At 40.0% G+C, this 18,691-nt stretch overlaps 1 protein-coding gene across 2 annotated transcripts in view; it reads left to right on the top strand.

Annotated features, from left to right (window-relative positions):
- Positions 1-18,691, top strand: part of fancg (FA complementation group G) — a 66,606-nt gene that overhangs the window by 25,951 nt on the left and 21,964 nt on the right. For both annotated transcript variants that reach the window (XM_048601741.1, XM_048601749.1), the window contains exons 5-9: positions 3,446-3,605; positions 5,426-5,556; positions 8,274-8,420; positions 13,997-14,163; positions 14,746-14,812. In XM_048601741.1, coding sequence (XP_048457698.1) covers positions 3,446-3,605; positions 5,426-5,556; positions 8,274-8,420; positions 13,997-14,163; positions 14,746-14,812 — 672 coding nt within the window. The remainder of the gene's footprint in view (positions 1-3,445; positions 3,606-5,425; positions 5,557-8,273; positions 8,421-13,996; positions 14,164-14,745; positions 14,813-18,691) is intronic.

The raw sequence follows: 18,691 nt of genomic DNA, 5'->3' as shown, positions 1-18,691 counted from the left end.
CTATTCCCAAAGTCATCCCCCACTGAAACTTCAACCACCTGGCCGGGCTCATTCCCCAACACCAGGTCCAGTATGGCCCCTTCCCGAGTTGGACTTTTTACATGCAGCTCTATAAAACCTTTCTGGATGCTCCTTACAAATTCTGCTCCATCTAAACTCCTAACACTAAGTGAATCCCAGTCAATGTTGGGAAAATTAAAATCTCCCATCACCACCACCCTGTTGCTCCTACATCTTTCCATAATCTGTCTACATATTTGTACCTCTATCTCACGCTCGCTGTTGGGAGGCCTGTAGTACAGCCCCAACATTGTTACCGCACCCTTCCTATTTCTGAGCTCTGCCCATATTGCCTCACTGCTCGAGTCCTCCATAGTGCCCTCCTTCAGCACAGCTGTGATATCCTCTTTGACCAGTAATGCAACTCCTCCACCCCTTTTATCTCCCTCTCTATCCCGCCTGAAGCATCTATATCCTGGGATATTTCGTTGCCAATCATGCTCTTCCCTCAACCAAGTCTCAGTAATAGCAATAACATCATACTCCCAGGTACTAATCCAAGACCTAAGTTCATCTGGCTTACCTACTACACTTCTCGCATTAAAACAAATGCACCTCAGACCACCTGTCCCTTTGCGTTCATCATCTGCTCTCTGCCTACTCTTCCTCTTAGTCACACTGACTTCATTGTCTAGTTCCTTACATGCTTTAGTTACTACCCCCTTACTGTCCACTAACCTCCTCATTTGGTTCCCATCCCCCTGTCACATTAGTTTAAACCCTCCCCATCAGCGTTAGCAAAAGCACCCCCTAGGACATTAGTTCCAGTCCTGACCAGGCGTAGACCGTCCATTTTGTAATAGTCCCACCTCCCCCAGAACCGGTCTCAATGTCCCAAAAATCTGAACCCCTCCCTCCTGCACCATCTCTCAAGCCACTCATTTATCCTGCCTATTTTTTCATTTCTACTCTGACTAGCACGTGGCACTGGTAGCAATCCTGAGATTACTACCTCTGAGGTCCTACTTTTTAACTTGGTTCCTAACTCCCTAAATTCTGCTTGTAGGACCTCATCCTGATTTATTACCTATATCATTGGTGCCTATGTGCACCACGACAGCTGGCTGTTCACCCTCCCCCTTCAGAATGTCCTGTAATCTATCTGAGACATCCCTCACCCGTGCACCTGGGAGGCAACATACCATTCGGGAGTCTCGTTTTCGACCACAGAACCGTCTATCTACTCCCCTTTACTTGTAGACCATAAGATATAGGAGCAGAATTAGGATATTTGGTCCATTGAGTCTGCTTTGCCATTTGATCGTGGCTGATATGTTTCTCAACGCCATTCTCCTGATTTCTCCCTGTAATCCTTGATCCCTTTACTAATCAAGAACCTGTCTATCTCTGTGTTAAATACACTCAATGACTTGGCCTCCAGGGCACTCTGTGACAATGAGTTTCACAGATTGACCACCATCTGGCTGAAGAAATTCCTCCTTATCTCAGTTCTAAAGGATTGCCCCTTCACTCTGAGGCAGTGCTGTAGGATCCTGGTCTGTCCTACTAGTAGAAACATCTTCTCTACGTTCACTCTGTCTAGGCCTCTCTGTATTCTGTAAGTTTCCCTCATCCTTCTAAACTCAGTCAAGTTCAGACCCAGTGTCCTCAACTGCTCCTCATCTGACAAGCCCTTTATCTTCCGGATCATTTTGGAAACCTCCTCTGGACCCCCTCGAAGGCCAGCTCGTCCTTTCTTTGATATGGGACTCAGGAGCGCTCACAATATTACAAATGTGTCTGACCAGAGCCTTATACAGCGTTGGCAGTACATCTCTGCTCTTGTATTATAGTCTTTTTGAAATGAATGCTAACGTTGCATTTGCCTTCCTCACTGCCAACTGAACCTACACACTAATCTTAAGAGAATCCTGAGCCAGGACTCCCAGTTCCTTTTGTTCATCAGATTTCTGAAATCATTCCACATTTAGAAAACGGTCTACGCCTATAATATTCCAACCAACGTGCATAACCCCACACTTTGCTACATTGTATTTCATCTACCACTTTGCCCACTCTCCCACCTTGTCCAAGTCCTTCTGCAGCCTCCTCGCTTCCTCAACACTACCTATCCCTTCACTTATCTTTGTGTCATCTGCAAACTTAGCAACAATGCCCTCCATTCCTTCATCCAGATCATGAATGTATAATGTGAATAGTTGTGGTCCCAACACTCAACCCTGTGGAACTCCACTAGTTACCAGCTTCCATCCTTAAAAAGACCTCTTTATCCCCATTCACTACCTTCTGCCCATCAGCCAGTCCTCTACCTTGCCCCTAACTGCATCTTGTGTATCTGCCTCCTATGCGGCACCTTGTCAAAAGTCATCTGGAAATCCAAATCGATCACATCGACTGGGTATCCCTTATCTAACTTGCTGGTTACCTCTTCAAAGAATTCTAACAGATTTGTCAGGCATGACTTCCCTTTGATGAAGCTGTGCTGATTCAACCCTATTTTTATCTTGCAACTTCCACGTATTCCGCAATCTAATCCTTAATAATGGACTCTGCAATCTTAGCACTGTCAGAGGTCAGGCTAACTGGCCTATAGTTTCCACTCCTCTGCCCCCCTCACCTCTAACAGGGGTGTTATTTTAGCCATTCTAGTCCTTGGGAACCCTCCCTGACACCAGCGGTTCCTGAAAGATCTCCACCAATGCCTCTACAATCTTCTCTGTTATATCTTTCAGAACTCTGGGGTGCAAGTCCATCTGGTCTGGATGATTTATCCACCTTCAGACCTTTTCAGTCTCCCCAGCACCTTCTCCTTTAGTAATGGCCACTACATTCACCTCTACCCTTTAACTATCTTATTCTGGTGTGCTGCTGGTGTTTTCCATTGTGAAAACTGATGCAAAGTACCTACTCAGTTCCTCAGCCGTTTCTTTGCTTCCCATTGATACTACTTCATCCTCATTTTCCAGTGGTCTAACGTTCACTCTTGCCTCTCTAGATGTATATCTAGAACAAGACTTGGAATCTTCTTTTGAATTACTAGCTAGCTTCCTCCAATGTTCATCTTCTCCACCTGCATATTTTGTTTAGTTATCCTCTGCTGGTTTTTAAAGGCTTTCTAATCCTCTGGCTTCCCATTAATCTTCACCAATTGTCTGCTTTTTCTTTTGCTTTTATGCTGTTCCTAACTTCCTTTGTCAACTCTCCCTTTAGTATGCTGCTTCTTCCTTGGAATGAATTCCTGCTTTGCCTCCCAGAAATCCCTGCCATTGCTGCTCCACTTCTACTGAAATATATGTTAATTGCTGAAAGCATCTTGTTTGTTTGCTGCAGATTAAGCATGCTGTCTTTAACCTGTGAAATAAATCTTCACTAACTTGTTAAAAAAAACTACAATTGTTCATTCACCTCTGCTGTTTATTTTCAGGGTTCGTCAGGCTCTGGTTTGAATACACATTCTGGTGATTTGTGGCAATGCGTCAAGTCTGGTGACCTCTTAAAAGACAGAAATGGAAGTGATCTTACATTGGTACTGAGTCTCACCAGTCTTGGAGAATTGATTTATACCTGTGCTATGTTTATTCGAGGTATCAATCTAACCAATTATGGACCTAAGTGTGAACTTATGAGTTGCTATATGACCAATATTGTATTTTGTATGTGCAAAACAGTTGCTTGGTCATATTGAATCATGTTAATAAGTCAATCTCTTTATGACACTTTGCAAGTTATATGCTGATATACTGCAGCCTCCAGTTGAAACTTAGCCATCAATTGAGAAACAGCATAGAAGTTTGGGTCCATTTCTGCACCATTCTGAATGTACTCTTTCTCATTGAAAATAAAATAATGCTTTTTTTTATCCTTTCTATATCATATAACAGGATTCTTCTCTGCCTTTTGCCCATAGTATTCTGTATTGCCTAATGTGGACATTTTTTTCTCTTCCCACTCCTGGTGTGAGACAGTACAGACAGAAACTTCAGAGGATTCTGAATGACTGTAGATGTGAGCTTCTATTGCACCACAATGTGGTGCTGTGCCATTATCCTTCGCTGTAAGAAGAAAGAACTTTAATTTGTATTGCACCTCTAGTGACATCTTAAAGCACTTCACAGCCAACGAGGTGGAAAGTCAGATAGCCATTTTGTGTCAAGTGTGACAAGTGGCAAACGATTTGGTTAAGTTGGATGACAGGTCAGTGCATTGGTCAGGACATCCCTTTGAATTCTCCCAAGGTATGTTTTATATACTTCTGTGCACACAGGCTAGGGCCTCTGCTTAACAGTGGATCGGAAAGGCAGCACTTTTGAGAATACTCCTGGAATGCCAGCCGAGATTACATGCTCAAGACTTGGAGTGGGTCCTGGAGGTATAACCAGTTGGCTTTGAGATGATACATTGTTTTCTTTTACATAAGGGTTCAGCAAGCTTTATTTTTTCATGCAACTTGAATGATATTGCAAAGCACTTGCAATTCAATTACTTCCTTAAAATATTAGCAAAATTTGATTAGATTTTGCATTTTTTAGAACTTGTTTTCTCGTCTACGAAATTAACAATAACTTTGTTGGTATATTATCACTGCCAATTTGACCGCAGGCGAGTGTCATTGTTCTAAGTTAATTGTTTCAACACACATTTGATAATGCAATTCATCAAGAGGCATAATTTTACAATCTCCTCAAGCTTCTGTGTGACATGAAAAATTTACTTCTTAATCACACTCTAAAAATATCCCAAACTGCTGTACATGCAAAGAATTGCAGGAAGTGGACAAGTACAGCAGATACAGCAGAATATATAAAGAGCAATATGTTAGCAGCCTCAATAACATATACTCTTTGTTCCATTCCTTTGCTATTTTTCTGTGTAAGAAAAAGAACATGGCAAAGGAAAGAATGGGTGGGGGAGGAAGCTTTTTAACTGTTTATCTGTAATATCTTTTGGTCTTGAAAATGGGGTTGTGAGTCCTGACCCTTGTTTTAATATGGTGTACCTGACTGTTCAGAATTTCCGGATCTTTCCATATTTGTCTTGTCTGCAAACATTTTTTAAAATTATAACTGGGTTCTTAGTCTTTAATGTTATGCATCTTTAGTTGACTCATTGTCGGAGTTCCTGTGAGAGGTTTAGAGGCTTGAAGAATTTGCTTAATTATTTTTGTTTATATTGTCCTTTGTGTTGATCTATAGTTGCCCTTTCGTGATTTTTAAAAATATGATAACATTTTCTCTTTCTCATTTTAAATTGTAATTTAATAACTGTACCACCAATGTAGTTTTTTTTTAATGGTAAATTTGAGAGCAAGCATTTTGCAACTTGTTTATCTTGTGCCCTGATTATAAAAACTGTTTGCAGCCAGGCAAATAGAGTAATAAATATTATTTGTTTCTTGTGTCCATAGGGTTTCGTAAAATGGAGGAAGGTAATTACCTAGAAGCTGTTGATATTTTGGAGCAAGCAGCTGAAGGACTCTGCTCAAAGAGAATTTTGGCAGAGATCTATACCCTGATTGGCCACTGTTCAGCCCAAATGGTACTGAAAATCAATAAATGAATTGAATTGTGGGATACTGAAAGCTTGGTAGATTTTCAGATGAAATGCAAATGTCTGGTAATGCTACGTGAGCTGAAGGCACACCTTGAATATATTCCTGAAAGCCTGACAAAGGGACTGGAATGGTCATTCTTAACATAAGTGTGTTGACAAAATGTGTGCTGTCCTCTAACTAATCCAAGTTCATATTTATAAAGCTTGCTGCTGCACGTGACTGCACAGCCACACTCGAGGACAAGTTGCAGAGGTGTTTTTTGGGTCTGTGTAGGGTTAGTTACCTTTCTGATTATGTGTATGATAGGTTTCATCCTCATGACAGATATCTGAATCAGAGTAATGAACTCAGCAACTCTCAACGTTGAGTTCACTTTAAACAATACCATGTATGTCCAAACAGATGGTGTTGCTATTGGATCTCCTCTAGACCTGACTTGCAGATATCTTTATCTGGTTCCGTGAAAAGTGTGACTTTAATTGAATGATCACCGACTTCTTACACCTTGCTTATTCCAGTTAGTAGTTGACACACTTGCTATATTTGAACCTGAAGCTGGATCTTAGAATTTTCTGCACTCAAACTCACATCTTGAAATAGAGCATGTCAAACCAGCTCCTTTTCCTTCATCTATTTGTTGAGAAATGTGTCATTCTGTTTTCTACTACAATCTACCTCAAATCTAGGTTTACTGGTCATTGGCATTCCTGCAGTTGCATTCACAAGATCACCATTGTCGGTAACCTCATGAAAAGAGCCCTCACCATCTTTTCAACATGTAAGCTTTCTGCTGAGATAGGGTATATGAAAATGATCTTGTGTGATAATGGCTACAATGATTGAATGATTTATATACACAAATCTAAAGCTGCCACTTTGACTCTGAGAAGCTGCCCATCCTTTCCTTGTTACCCTGGAAGGGGAAGGTGTTTCAAAAATTAGAGCAACAGGTGAAGCTTACTGTCTCATACTGCTGCAGTAAACACACAAACTGTATTCTCCACTAACTGCATGCTGTCGAGTCAAAAGGAGATACTATCTGCTGCACAGACAAGTAATATGAGAGTTTCGGTGCCAGTGCGATGATGGGGATATATTGACTGGTAGACTGTAGCAAACACCACCTTCCCCATAAAAACCGAAAGAACTGCGAATGCTGTAAATCAGGAACAAAAACAGAAGTGGCTGGAAAAGCTCAGCGGGTCTGGCAGCATCTGTGAAGATGACTGGTTAGGCCTGGTCAACACACCTTCCTCATTTTGGCTTTCCACAGTGCGAAGTGTGCTGGCCAAGCCTGACCAGTCTGTAGTTGCAAAATTCAGTGAATAATATCCACATTAGATGTGACTCTGCTATTTACATTTAGCAACATTTACTAAGTAATAGTTACTAAGTAATCGCAGCTGCACTAAGAATTGCAGCCGAAACCAATTTAAGACGATTGTCAGGCTTGCAGTGAGACTTACTTGCATATGCTAGATGCTGCTTTTATTTGCACATTAGGTCCTGATCTTGGTCGGCAAAAATAATTTATCCACATATTGCACTTTTTTTCAATGAGGAAAGGAGACAGCTAGCTTGCTGTATCCCCATGGTGATGCCCTGAGCAATCAGAATTCACTTACCTGGTTAGAATTTAATCAGTTAACTAAGACAGTAAGTAGTTCCTGCTGCACGTCCATGCCAGCCACTGTCTAATCAGTGCGTACCCTCTTAGCCTGCATGAATTGTTCTTCCCATGTTAAAATTGATTTTCTTGTGTTTTCAGTCCTGTTGAGTGCAAGACAAATAAAATTTTGTGTCTCTTCAGCAATGTTTGAATTGTGTGGTTTCTAAAAGTGGAGGAAAATGAGATGTATCAAATTAATCCGAGAATGGACTTCGAGAAAGGGGAATTGTTCTAATTTTGTTTACTTATGAAACTACTTTTAAACAGCAGTTCATGTAAATGAATCATGTCTCCTATTGCCAATATACAGACAGCTAGGTCTTTCAGTTTCCAGGCAATAGTTCTCCCATTGATGTTCTCAATAATTTAAATCATCAAAGCAATCATTTCCAATTTTTGTTTTGTAAAACAGCTTTCTTAATAAAAGGGCATGGAGGAACAGGAATACTCAAGGTTCAAGTACACCATTTTTTTGAAGAAAATGCAGCAACAATCATTATGCATGGGGTAGTGGGTGGAAAATCTGAAGATGAGCCTTCAAACAAGAAAATCATTTTGATGCATGAAGGGCTGGTACCTAAAAATATAAAAAGAGTCTCTGACAGTTTGGGTTTATAAATAGGGCCATAACCTTGGACATAGCCCTTTGTACTTTTGAAACTGTGTGTATAGAGGACCTGAGATGAGTGTTGTAGACCACACCATTTGCATGGTTCCGTTCTGAACCCCTCTTGAGGTAACATCTGTAATTGTGACATCACTGAAAAAAGGTTGCATTCAGTTTGCCAGGAGGGCCAAAATTAAATTCAATTTAAGCTGCAATCTGTCATTTTTAAAGGTGAAGATAGCATTCATCCTTGTTTTAGTTTATTTTACAAATTGAACTGAAGTGCGGAGCCCATTCATGGTGTTTGTAAATTAAAATTGGTAAAAACTTTGAATGTAATTGAATTTTGTTTTAAATGTAATGATAAAAATTAATATATATCATACCTCTACTAAAATTCTGATTTTTGAATGTATCTGTTTTAGCACAGACCACAAACAGCCTTGCAATATTTCCGGTGGGCTCTGCAAGCAGACATTCAGTGCCTTTCTGCTCTGTACCATGCTGCCATGGTGTATCGACGGCTGGAGATGGTCGATGCTGAGCTTGAGGCCCTTAACCATCTCTCTGTGGTGAGTTCTATTTTTATTTTTAACTCTGTTAATTTACATAACTTTACACTCTGGGCTGTAATTGTTTCCAGGTGATTATGCTTTGCATCTGGTTATGAAGGTGCAACAATGCTGATGACCATCTGTTTGCACAATGCAAACAGATATTGATCTGTTCTCTGTGTGCTAGTGACTAGTTCAAATGCTGGATTTGGATTAAAAGAAACCTGAAACCAGATTTTGCAGTCAGTGGCAAACAAAGGCACCAAGATTCAGTAGTCTTGCACGTAGACTTTTCTGGGTTTTTATATGAGAAGTTCCTGTCAGCCAACTAACAATAAAGTATCACAGAGCTAGCAACTATGTGTATCTCCTTAGCCAGCAAGGGAGGCAGTTATGTAGTAGTAATGTCACTAGACTATTAATGCAGAACCCCAGGCTAATGCCCTTATGACAGATAGTGAAATTTGAATGCAATAAAAATCTGAAATGAAAATCTAGTCATTCAAACGTTGTTGATGGTCATGTAAACCTATTATTAGAGAAGGAAATCTGCCGTTCTTACCTGTTCTGGCCTACATATGTCTCTAGGTCTACAGCAATGTGCTTGACTGACTCATAACAGCCCTCTGGGCAATTGGGCATGGGCAATAAATGCTGACCTTGCCAGTAACACCCATGTCCAATGAATGAAGTAAAATAAGAATGAAGAGTTAATAATGAACAGCACATTGACTGAAGCAAGAAGTGTAAGAGCTAGAATTTTCAATTCAGTATCAAATCAGAAAGCGAAATAAAAATAAATCTTGATTTGAGAGAGTTAAGACACAGAGAAAATAATACAATTACATGTTGTAATTTTTCTAAATTAATAATTTTACTATATCACTGAACAATAATGGGAATCCGAAAGATCAAGTCTCAATCCTTACAAAAGTAAATTTTCAGAGCCAGTGAGTATTTAAGATTTATCACATTGTTAGGAGTGTGCTTACACTGGAATTGATAAATTTTCCAACAACCTCTGTGTCTGTATATCAGTTAAGTGCAATAGTTTCACACCATTCCATGGGATACAGTGGTGAGTCACATGTTTTGGAAATCAAATACCTTCAATTTTAGAGGTGTTTGTTGTGGGTAAAAAGATACTTTTTGCCAGGTTCTCTTGATGTTAATCTGTCATTGCACAGGACTTTTGGATTCACAGTGTTTAAATGAACTCGGTAATGCTTCTTGCTTTATCCTTAAGGGATGGAGAAGATGAACTGGGTGAAACTGGTAGATTTGATTAAATTAGATTAGATTAGATTAAATAGTTACTGACAATAGACCAAGTACAAACGTTCATGAAGATTGAACAAGTGAAATGCAATTTGTTTTAAAACATGAGAAAGTCTTTTCGATATTATTTCATGGGATCTAGGTATTACTGTAAAGGCCGGTATTTGTTGTCCTTTCCCATTTACCCTTGAACTGAGTGAATTGCTGACCTTTCAAAGGGAAGTTAAGAGTCAACCAAGTGGTGGGTCCGAAGTCATACTGTGGGCCAGAACAGCTAAAGAAGGCACATCCCCTTCCCTAAAGAATGTTAGTGAATCAAATGGTTTTTACGAAAATCATGCCTCCATTACTGAGATGATTCCATGGTGAAGTTTAAAACAATTAATAAACTGCTGTGGTGGGATTGGAATCTGGGCCACCAGTCGTTTAGCCTGTAGATTGCTATTTGAGTAACTTTACTGTTAATCTTGAGCTTCCCCAAAGTTTCTTCATTAACGTAAGAAATGGGAAAAGGAACATGTGATATGCCTTTTTTGAATGTATTCTGCCATCCATTAAGATCATGGTTAATCTTGTTGACATCCTTGATCTCATCTCCACTTTCCTGTCTGATCCCTATTTCACTTAATTCTTTTGGGGTACAAAAGGCTATTGAGTTGAGGGTCAATTTCAGCCTTGAATAGGTCCAATGAAATGATTTTAAAGGATGTTTAGATCATTTAGATTTGCTTAATGTAGCTGTATTGGCCTAATTAAAAGTTTCAAAATAACCTTTCAACCCATGTAGTTCAGATGCTTTAAGTTAAACAGAGATATATGATCAGGCTGAGTAACCAAGAATATCAAATTTTATGAAGTAAAATAATACCTAACATGTAAAGAATTTAAATAACTAGTAAAGACAAAGAATTATGTTTATCAAGCACACAAGTCAGACTTCAACACTGGATCCAAGACTAGAATTGAGGACAGGAATTTTCTTCCTTGAGAATAAAACATTTCCAATTTACATGTTGACAGGGATTGACTCTGCTTGAAAACTGATTCCTACTTAAATTGTTCTAAAACATGACCTGATGTAGGACCACACTTTTACTGCCCTCAGGATACTTGGAGAACTAAAAAATATATGCTGAGAAGCTTCTCTTATTTTAACAGGATAGCTTCAGGAAGAATGTTCCCAATGGCAGGGGAGTCCAGAACTAGGGGTCACAGTTTAAGGATATGGGGTCATCCATTTATGACTAAGATAGGGAAAAATTTCTTCACCCAGAGAGTGGTCACCCCTTGGAATTCACTATTACAGAAGGCAGTTGAGTCCAAAAAAAAATTATTTCAGGAAGAAGTTGGATATAGCACTTTATCCTAAAGGGATCAAAGGATATAAGGAGAAAAGCAGGAGCAGGCTATTGAGTTGGATGATCAGCCACGATTGTAATGAATGACAGGGGCGGCTTCAAGGGTCAAATAGTGTATTCTTCCTCCAATTTTTCCATGTTTACCCACTTTGGGACTAAACCTCATTGATTAAAAGTTATTGTTGAAATCTGATTTGATAATTAGATGGCAATCATCAATTTGTAGGGATCCCTTATGATAATTCCTTATATATTCATGACTGTGTGGCCACATTCAGATGGAACTCCATTTACAAATTAGCTGATGACACCACCGTGGTTGGTCAGATCACAAGCGACGATGAGACAGAGTGCTTAATGGCTTGGTGGAAAGACCACAATCTCTCCCTCAATGTCAGCCAAATGAAGGAGCTGGTCATTGACTTCAGAAAGCGGAGTGGAGGACACGCTGCTGTCTGTATCAATGGTGCTGAGTTGGAGAGAGTTGAGAGTTTCAAGTTCCTAGGAGTAAATATCACCAACGATTTATCCTGGTGTATCCATGTTGATGCAACTGTCAAGGTAGCACACAAATGCCTGCACTTCCTCAGAAGGCTAAGGAAATTCAGCATGTCCACAATGACTCTCTTACCAATTTCTATAGGTGCACCATAGAAAACATCCTATTCAGATGCATCACAGCGTGGCATGATAACTGCTCTGCCCAAGACTGTAGGAATTAGAGTTCGGGACACAGCCCAGTCCACCAGGAAAATTAGCCTTCCATCCATTGACTCTGTCTATACTTCCTGCTGACTCAGGAAAACAGCCAACATAATCAAAGATCCCTCCCACCACAGTTATACTCCCTTCCAACCTCTTTCATTGGGCAGAAGATATAAAAATTTGAAAACACGTACCAACAGATTTAAGAACAGCTTCTTCCCCCGCTGATATCAGACTTATGAATAGACCTCTCAATATATTAAAGTTGATCTTTCTGTGTGCCTTCTCTATATTCTGCATTCTGTTCTACTACCATGATGTACTTATATAAAGTATGATTTGTCTGGTTAGCACGCAAAACAGTACTTTTCACTGTACCTCGGTACATGTGACAATAATAAATCCAATCAAATCTGACCATGTGCATACATGATCTCTAACCCAAAAACAATAGTGTGTCTCATAATGTTCACCTTATGTTCGAATGAACAAATTGTTATTCATAAATGACCTTATGGCTTTGGTGCAGAGGACAGCACTGCTGCTGCTGAGACCTTTGCTCAATTCTTTCTTGCCATTTCCATTAACCAATCATTTTAAAATAGAAACAGTTAATACTGTAATTAGTGTAAATGCATAAAAGTATGGATTTATTCATGTGTTCATCAATTGTTTTTATATTACAGTATAATTGAGATGCTCCTTCTGCCCTTCCATAATATGGTCTTATAGGTGTATGAGGTGCAAGTTAGGCATTCTGCAGTGTTGATTTTATGCTGCTCTGTAACTTCTACTTAATCACTGAGCCAGATATGTTTATTCTTCAACCCAAAGACGGGCATAAAATTGAATTTGTGTATGGGTAAACCAGAGTTTCAGCTTAATCCCTAAGCAAATACTAAGTACCATATTGTGTGGGAATTGAGCAAGTAGTTAAGACACAGATGAAGCAACGTGTGGAAGTAAGGCCTACAAGTGAAAGAAATGCCTTTTATAATGTAAAGAAATTGCACTAATTTATCTGTAACTCTAAACATATTGGTAAATGATATGTACATATCTGGATTGTGACACGAGTCCATGACCTTCTGCCTTGGAGTAAATATGCCACTAGTAACACGTGTTAATAATTCTCGATTGATACACATCCTTAGAAAGTAATAGCTGTTCCTATAAATAAGAGATTTAGAACAGAAACAATTATGGAAGCAGAATCTCTAAATAAATTTTAAAAAAGAGTTAGATAAATATTTTAAAAATGTCAAGCAAAAATGTACAACAGGATGGGGAGTTTCCAGAGAATCAGCAGTGGTACATTTATCATGAATGGTTTCTTTATATGTTATAAAATACAGAGATTGTAGAACTTTGGCCCCATAACTCTTAAAAATTAGCTCTTGTTCTAATTGCTTTAATGTTTAAGAAAAATATCTGGTTATCAGCAGCTAATAAATACACGATTATTTGTTTACGACATGATATATAATGTATCATGTCAAGGCAATCCAGCCTTTTCATTCAATGCCTATTTTCAATGTCCAATTATTAATTCCCTTCCTAAGGTTTTGGAGTAGATTTGTAGCTCGGGTTGTGGGTGTTGAGGTTGGTTGGCTCGCCGAGATGGTTTCTTGTTTCGCAGACGTTTCATTACCATGCTGGGTAACATCCTCAGTGCAGGCTCCGATGAAGCATCAGTGTGTTTTCCTGCCTGGTTTTTAAACTCTGGGGTCCGTTGAGATGGATTACCTCACTTCCGGTTTTCCTTCGTAGTGGAATGTATATGGGGTCGAGTTCAATGTGTTTATTAATAGCATGCTTCGTGGAGTGCCAGGCTTCTAGGAATTCTCGTGCCTGTCTCTGCCTAGCTTGTCCCAGGATCTTGGTGTTGTCCCAGTCGAAGTGGTGGTTCTCCTTGACCATGTGGATTGAGATGAGTGAGTATTGGTCGTGTCTTTTTGTAGCCAGTTGGTGTTCATGTACTCTTGTTGTTAGTTTCCTTCTTGTTTGTCCGATGTAGTGTTTCTCGCAGTCTCTGCAGGGGATCTTGTAGATGACATTGGTCCTGTCCATGGTGGGGAGTGGGTCTTTAGTTCAGGTGAGCAGTTGTCGTAAGGTAATTCCCTTCCATACTGTACTTTTAACACAGCGTACTTTTTTATGCAGCATAAATCCAAACTTTGTGTAACTTTAGTACTGCTCTAATTTAAACACCAGTGAGCTGAAATGTGAAATTATTAAATTTTCATTTTCCAGGCATTAGAAAGTTGGGATCAATACAAAGTTGGCAATGACGTTGATTCTCAAGTTCTGATCCGACCTGAACAACTTGTACAGATTCCTGCAACATGTCATCTGTTGACCAGTGTAAACTGGGTGCATGTAAAGCACTCACTTGCAGGAAGGTTTCTCCAGATGGGAAGGTACTATTACAAAATTCTCATATATGCAAAGCATATGAAAACACATTAGATTGCATTTGTTCTTTAAGGCAGTCTGCACTGGTTTTTTTCAGAGGCCTGGGAACAGGGGATGACAATGATGCCTATGTTTCCAACAATAGATGGAATGTGAGGTGCTGGGGCTTTTCTGTGAAGGGAAAAAGGGATTAATTTGAAGTATTCTTCACAATTGCAACTCAAGATTAAGGATTTAAATCAATTTTGTTTAGCTACCCTTTGATTCCTGTCTGAATTGCAATGATCCACATGTGAGCTTGGATATACCAGCTGTTTCAATATAGGGATTAAAAGGTGAAATCACTGCAAGTTATGGTTGACTTTCTAATCTGTAATCCCCAAGACCTGAGATCAAATATATTCATATCCTAAGTAAGGCTTGGCATAGCCGAGTGATTCGGCCAGGAATGTTCCTCGTCTGAATCAGCTACTCATTAAACCTACTGCACAAACTACTGTGTCTCTAAAGGCTGAAGAACAAATTTAGTTAATGGTTTTTAGATTCAGTTTCACTTTCTTTGTAATTTTAAATATTGTTTTGTTTAGAGTTGAAGCAGCAGCGGAACATTACCTTGATCTACTGGCTTCTTTTCTTGAGGAATCTCAGCAGGAAGTGAGTGAATCATTTACAAAATATTTTGCGGGTGATAAAATATAATGGTGGTGTTATTTTTAGGTTTTGGCAAATAAAGTTCCTGAGAACAAAGATTTTAGTATATAAAATCCTTTGTTAAATGTTGTTCCCAGAACATAGGAATATTGGAACAGGAATAGACCATTCAACCCTTGAGTCTGTGCCAACACTGAGTGAGATCCTGGTTGATTTGTGACTAACTCTGTATACCTGTCTTTGGCCCGTATCCCTTAATACCTTTGCTTAACAAAAATATATTTATTTCAGATTTAAAATTGACAACTGATCCAGCATCCACTGCCACTATGAAACAGAGTTCCAAACATCGATCATCCTTCATATGTAGAACTGCTTCCTAACATCTCTCCTGAATGGTCTGGCCTTAATTTTCAGATGATGCTCCCTAGTTCTAGAATCCCCACCCAGTGGAAATAGTGTATCTTTATCTACTCCTGAAGTCTTCAGGATGTTAACAGTAAAAGACAATCAGATCGTCCCTTAACCTTCTAAATTCTAAAGTAAACAGGTCTAATTTGTATAATCTGACCTCATAACTGAATTTCAAGTGTTAAGTTGTCATTCTTCTAAATCTGCATTGTACTCCCTCTAAGACCAATACAATCTTCCTGAGGTGCGATGCTCAGATCTGCTCACAGTACTCTATGTGAGGTCTAAAGAGAGTTTTGTATAATTGCAGCATAACTCCTGCATTCTTGTACAGCAGTCCTCTAGATATAAAGACTAGCATTTCATGAGCTTTTTGGTTATTTTCTATGACTATTTTGGTAGTATAGGCTCGATGGGTCGAAAAGACTTTTTTTGTATTGTAGAATTCTATAATTATGTATGCTTACAAGCTCAGACCAGATTCTGTGGCAATATCTGCCCATATCATATTCACCGTAATTCATGGTGTTATGTTAGGAAAATCAGGTCAGGTAGGGTAATTTAGGGAAGGTAGAATAAATGAACAATGGCTAAAGGAAAAAACTGAACATTGGAGATCATAAGCTGGAGGAAGAAGACAGAGGGAGCTTTACAAAGGTATAATGGGACAGGAGAAAGGACTAGCGGGAAGGTGAAGGATAGAACAGGATTATGAGGAGGAGGCAGAAGTCAATCGGATAGAGAAATTGAGCAACGTTAGAGGTGGGGCAATGAGAGAACAGAGTTCAGAGTCTTGGTATTGAAGCAATGCAGAAGGATTCCATTTCACCCATCGTGTCTCCACGTGAGGAATTTACTCGATGCCTGTCATCTCCCTGGAACTCTACTCTTTCTTGATTTTCAGATAACCGTCTAATTCCCTTTTAAATATTTGAATTGAAACTGCACTCGGTCAGTGCATTCAGATCTGAACCACTAGCTGCGTGAAAAAGTAAGATCCTGAGGGGACTTGACAGGGTGAATACCTAAAGAACATTTCTAGGAGAGACTAGAATTAGGGGACACAATTTAAAAATAAGTTGATTCCCATTTAAGATGCAGGTGAGGAAAAATTTTTTTCTGAGCATAGGGGAGCCCGGTGGCCTAGTCATAATGTCACTAGACTAGGAATCCAGACCCCAAGGCTAACATTCTACGTTCTGGGACATCAATCCCAACCATGGCAAATGTATTTTTATTTAGAATTAATAGTTAATGTAATCATTGTCAGTTGTCATAAAAATGCATCTGGCTTACTAATATCTTTTTAGGGGATGTTTGTTTGGCCGCAGCAATGTGGTTGACTCATAACTGCTATCTGAAAGATCTAGCAAGCCATTGATTTGTATGAAACTGCTACAAAGTCTGAATGAATGAAACTGCACAGACCACCCGGTATCAACTTAGGCACTAATAACTTCACCAATATACACAGCCCTGTTGACTCTGTAAAATCCTCCTTACCAACATGTGGGTGCCTATACCATATTGGAGACCTGAAGCACAGACTAGTCAAGCAACAGCCTGATATGTTATACTCATGGAATCATACCTTACAGGTATCCCAGACAGCACTATCAACTTTCCATGGGTTTGTTCTGTCCAACTGACAGGATGGACCCATCAGAAGTGGTACAGTGGTAGTGAAAACAACAAATGCTGGAGATCACAGCGGGTCAGGCATCTGCAGTAATTTGCTCCTACATTGTGGTACAGTGGTATAATAGTTGGGATGGAGTAGTGCTGGGAGTCCTCAACATTGAGTCCAGACCTCATGAAGTAGAATCATAGAGTCCCTACAGTGTAGAAGCAGGCCATTTGGCCCATTGAGTCCACACAGCCCCTCCGAAGAGCATCCTACCCAGACCTACCGCCCTACCCTATAACCCTGCATTTCCTGTTGCTAATCCACCTAGCTTGCATATCCCTGGACACTGTGGGCAATCCAGCTAACCTGCACGTGGGAGGAAACCAGAGCACCTGGAAGAAATCCATGCAGACACAGAGAGATGTGCAAACTCCACACAGACAGTCACCTGAATTGAACCCTGGTCCCTGCTGCTGTGAGACAGCAGTGCTAACCACTGAATTCGCATGGCATCAGGTCAGACATAGACAAAGAAACATTGGGCTGATAACCAATGACCACACCCAACATCCCTAATGAATCAGTACTCCTCTGTGTTGAACATCACTTGGAGGAAGTGTGGAAGGTGGTCAGGGTACATTCTGTGAGGCCTTCCAAAGTCCAGCACTAAGAGTGCTTTGGCAGCACCACTACTGATCGAGCTGGCTGTTTCCATAAGGACATACTGTGGTGACTATCTTATGAGGAGAGATTGAGTTGTTTGCGCCTGTACGCATTGGAATAAAGAAGAATGAGAGGTGACCTTATTGAGACATAAAAGATTCTTAGAGAATTTGATCGGTTAGATGCTGAGAGGTTCTTTCCCTTTGTGAGAGTCTAGGTCAGAGGACATAATCCGAGAATAAGGGGTTGCATATTTAAGACCGAGATGACAAGAAATTTCTTCTTTCAGAAGGTTGTGAACTTGTGGAATTCTTCAGCACTGTTGAGGTTAAGACATTAAGTATATTCAAGGCTGAGAGAGACCAGTTTTTAATCAGAAATGAAATCATAGGTTATGCGGAAAGCGGAGCTGAGCCATGATCTCATTGAATTGTGGATGGGCTGAGTGGCCTGCTTCTGCTCCTACATCTTATGGTTTTATGAAGAGTGCAAGAGGGCATGACAGTAGCAGTCCAGGTATGTCCTATGTGGTAAAAACAGGACAAATGCTTCCTAGTCAATTATTGTCTTATTTCTGTACCTTCTATCATCAGTGAAATGATGAAAGGGATCATTGACAGTCCTCAAGTGGCACTTGTAAAGAAGTAACTTGCTCAGTGCTGCTCAGCTCCTACCTCATTACAGCCTTGGTCCAAACAGGGACTGAAGGGCTGAATTTCACAGGTGAGGTTAGAGTGCCAGCCCCTGACATCAAGGCAATATTTGTCTCGGTGTAATATCTAGGATCCCTAGCAATACTGGAGTTATTGGGAGGTGTGGGGTGGTGAGTGGTGATGATGGGGAGGGGGAGCTCGCCACTGGTTGGAATCATACCTAGCACAAAGGAAGATGGTTATGGTTGTTGGTGTTCAATCATCTTGGCCACAGAACATCTCTGCAGAAATGTAGGGTAGTGCCTGAGGCCCAACCATTTTTAGCTGCTACATCAATGACCTTAAGGGCAGAAATGGGGAAATTTGCTAATGGTTATGCATTTTTCAGCATCATTTGCGACTATTCGGATATTGAAGAGGTTTGTGTCAATATGCAGCAAGACCTGGATAATTTCAGGCTTGAGCTAACAAATGGCAAGAAAAATTCATGCCATGCAAGTGCCAGGTAATGACCAACAAGAGAGAGAC

The sequence above is a fragment of the Rhincodon typus genome, chromosome 1, assembly GCF_021869965.1.
Source record: "Rhincodon typus isolate 14 chromosome 1, sRhiTyp1.1, whole genome shotgun sequence".
NCBI lineage: Eukaryota > Metazoa > Chordata > Chondrichthyes > Orectolobiformes > Rhincodontidae > Rhincodon > Rhincodon typus.
The sequence above is the reverse complement of the archived record's forward strand: the minus strand, read 5'-3'. Positions and strand labels throughout refer to the sequence as shown.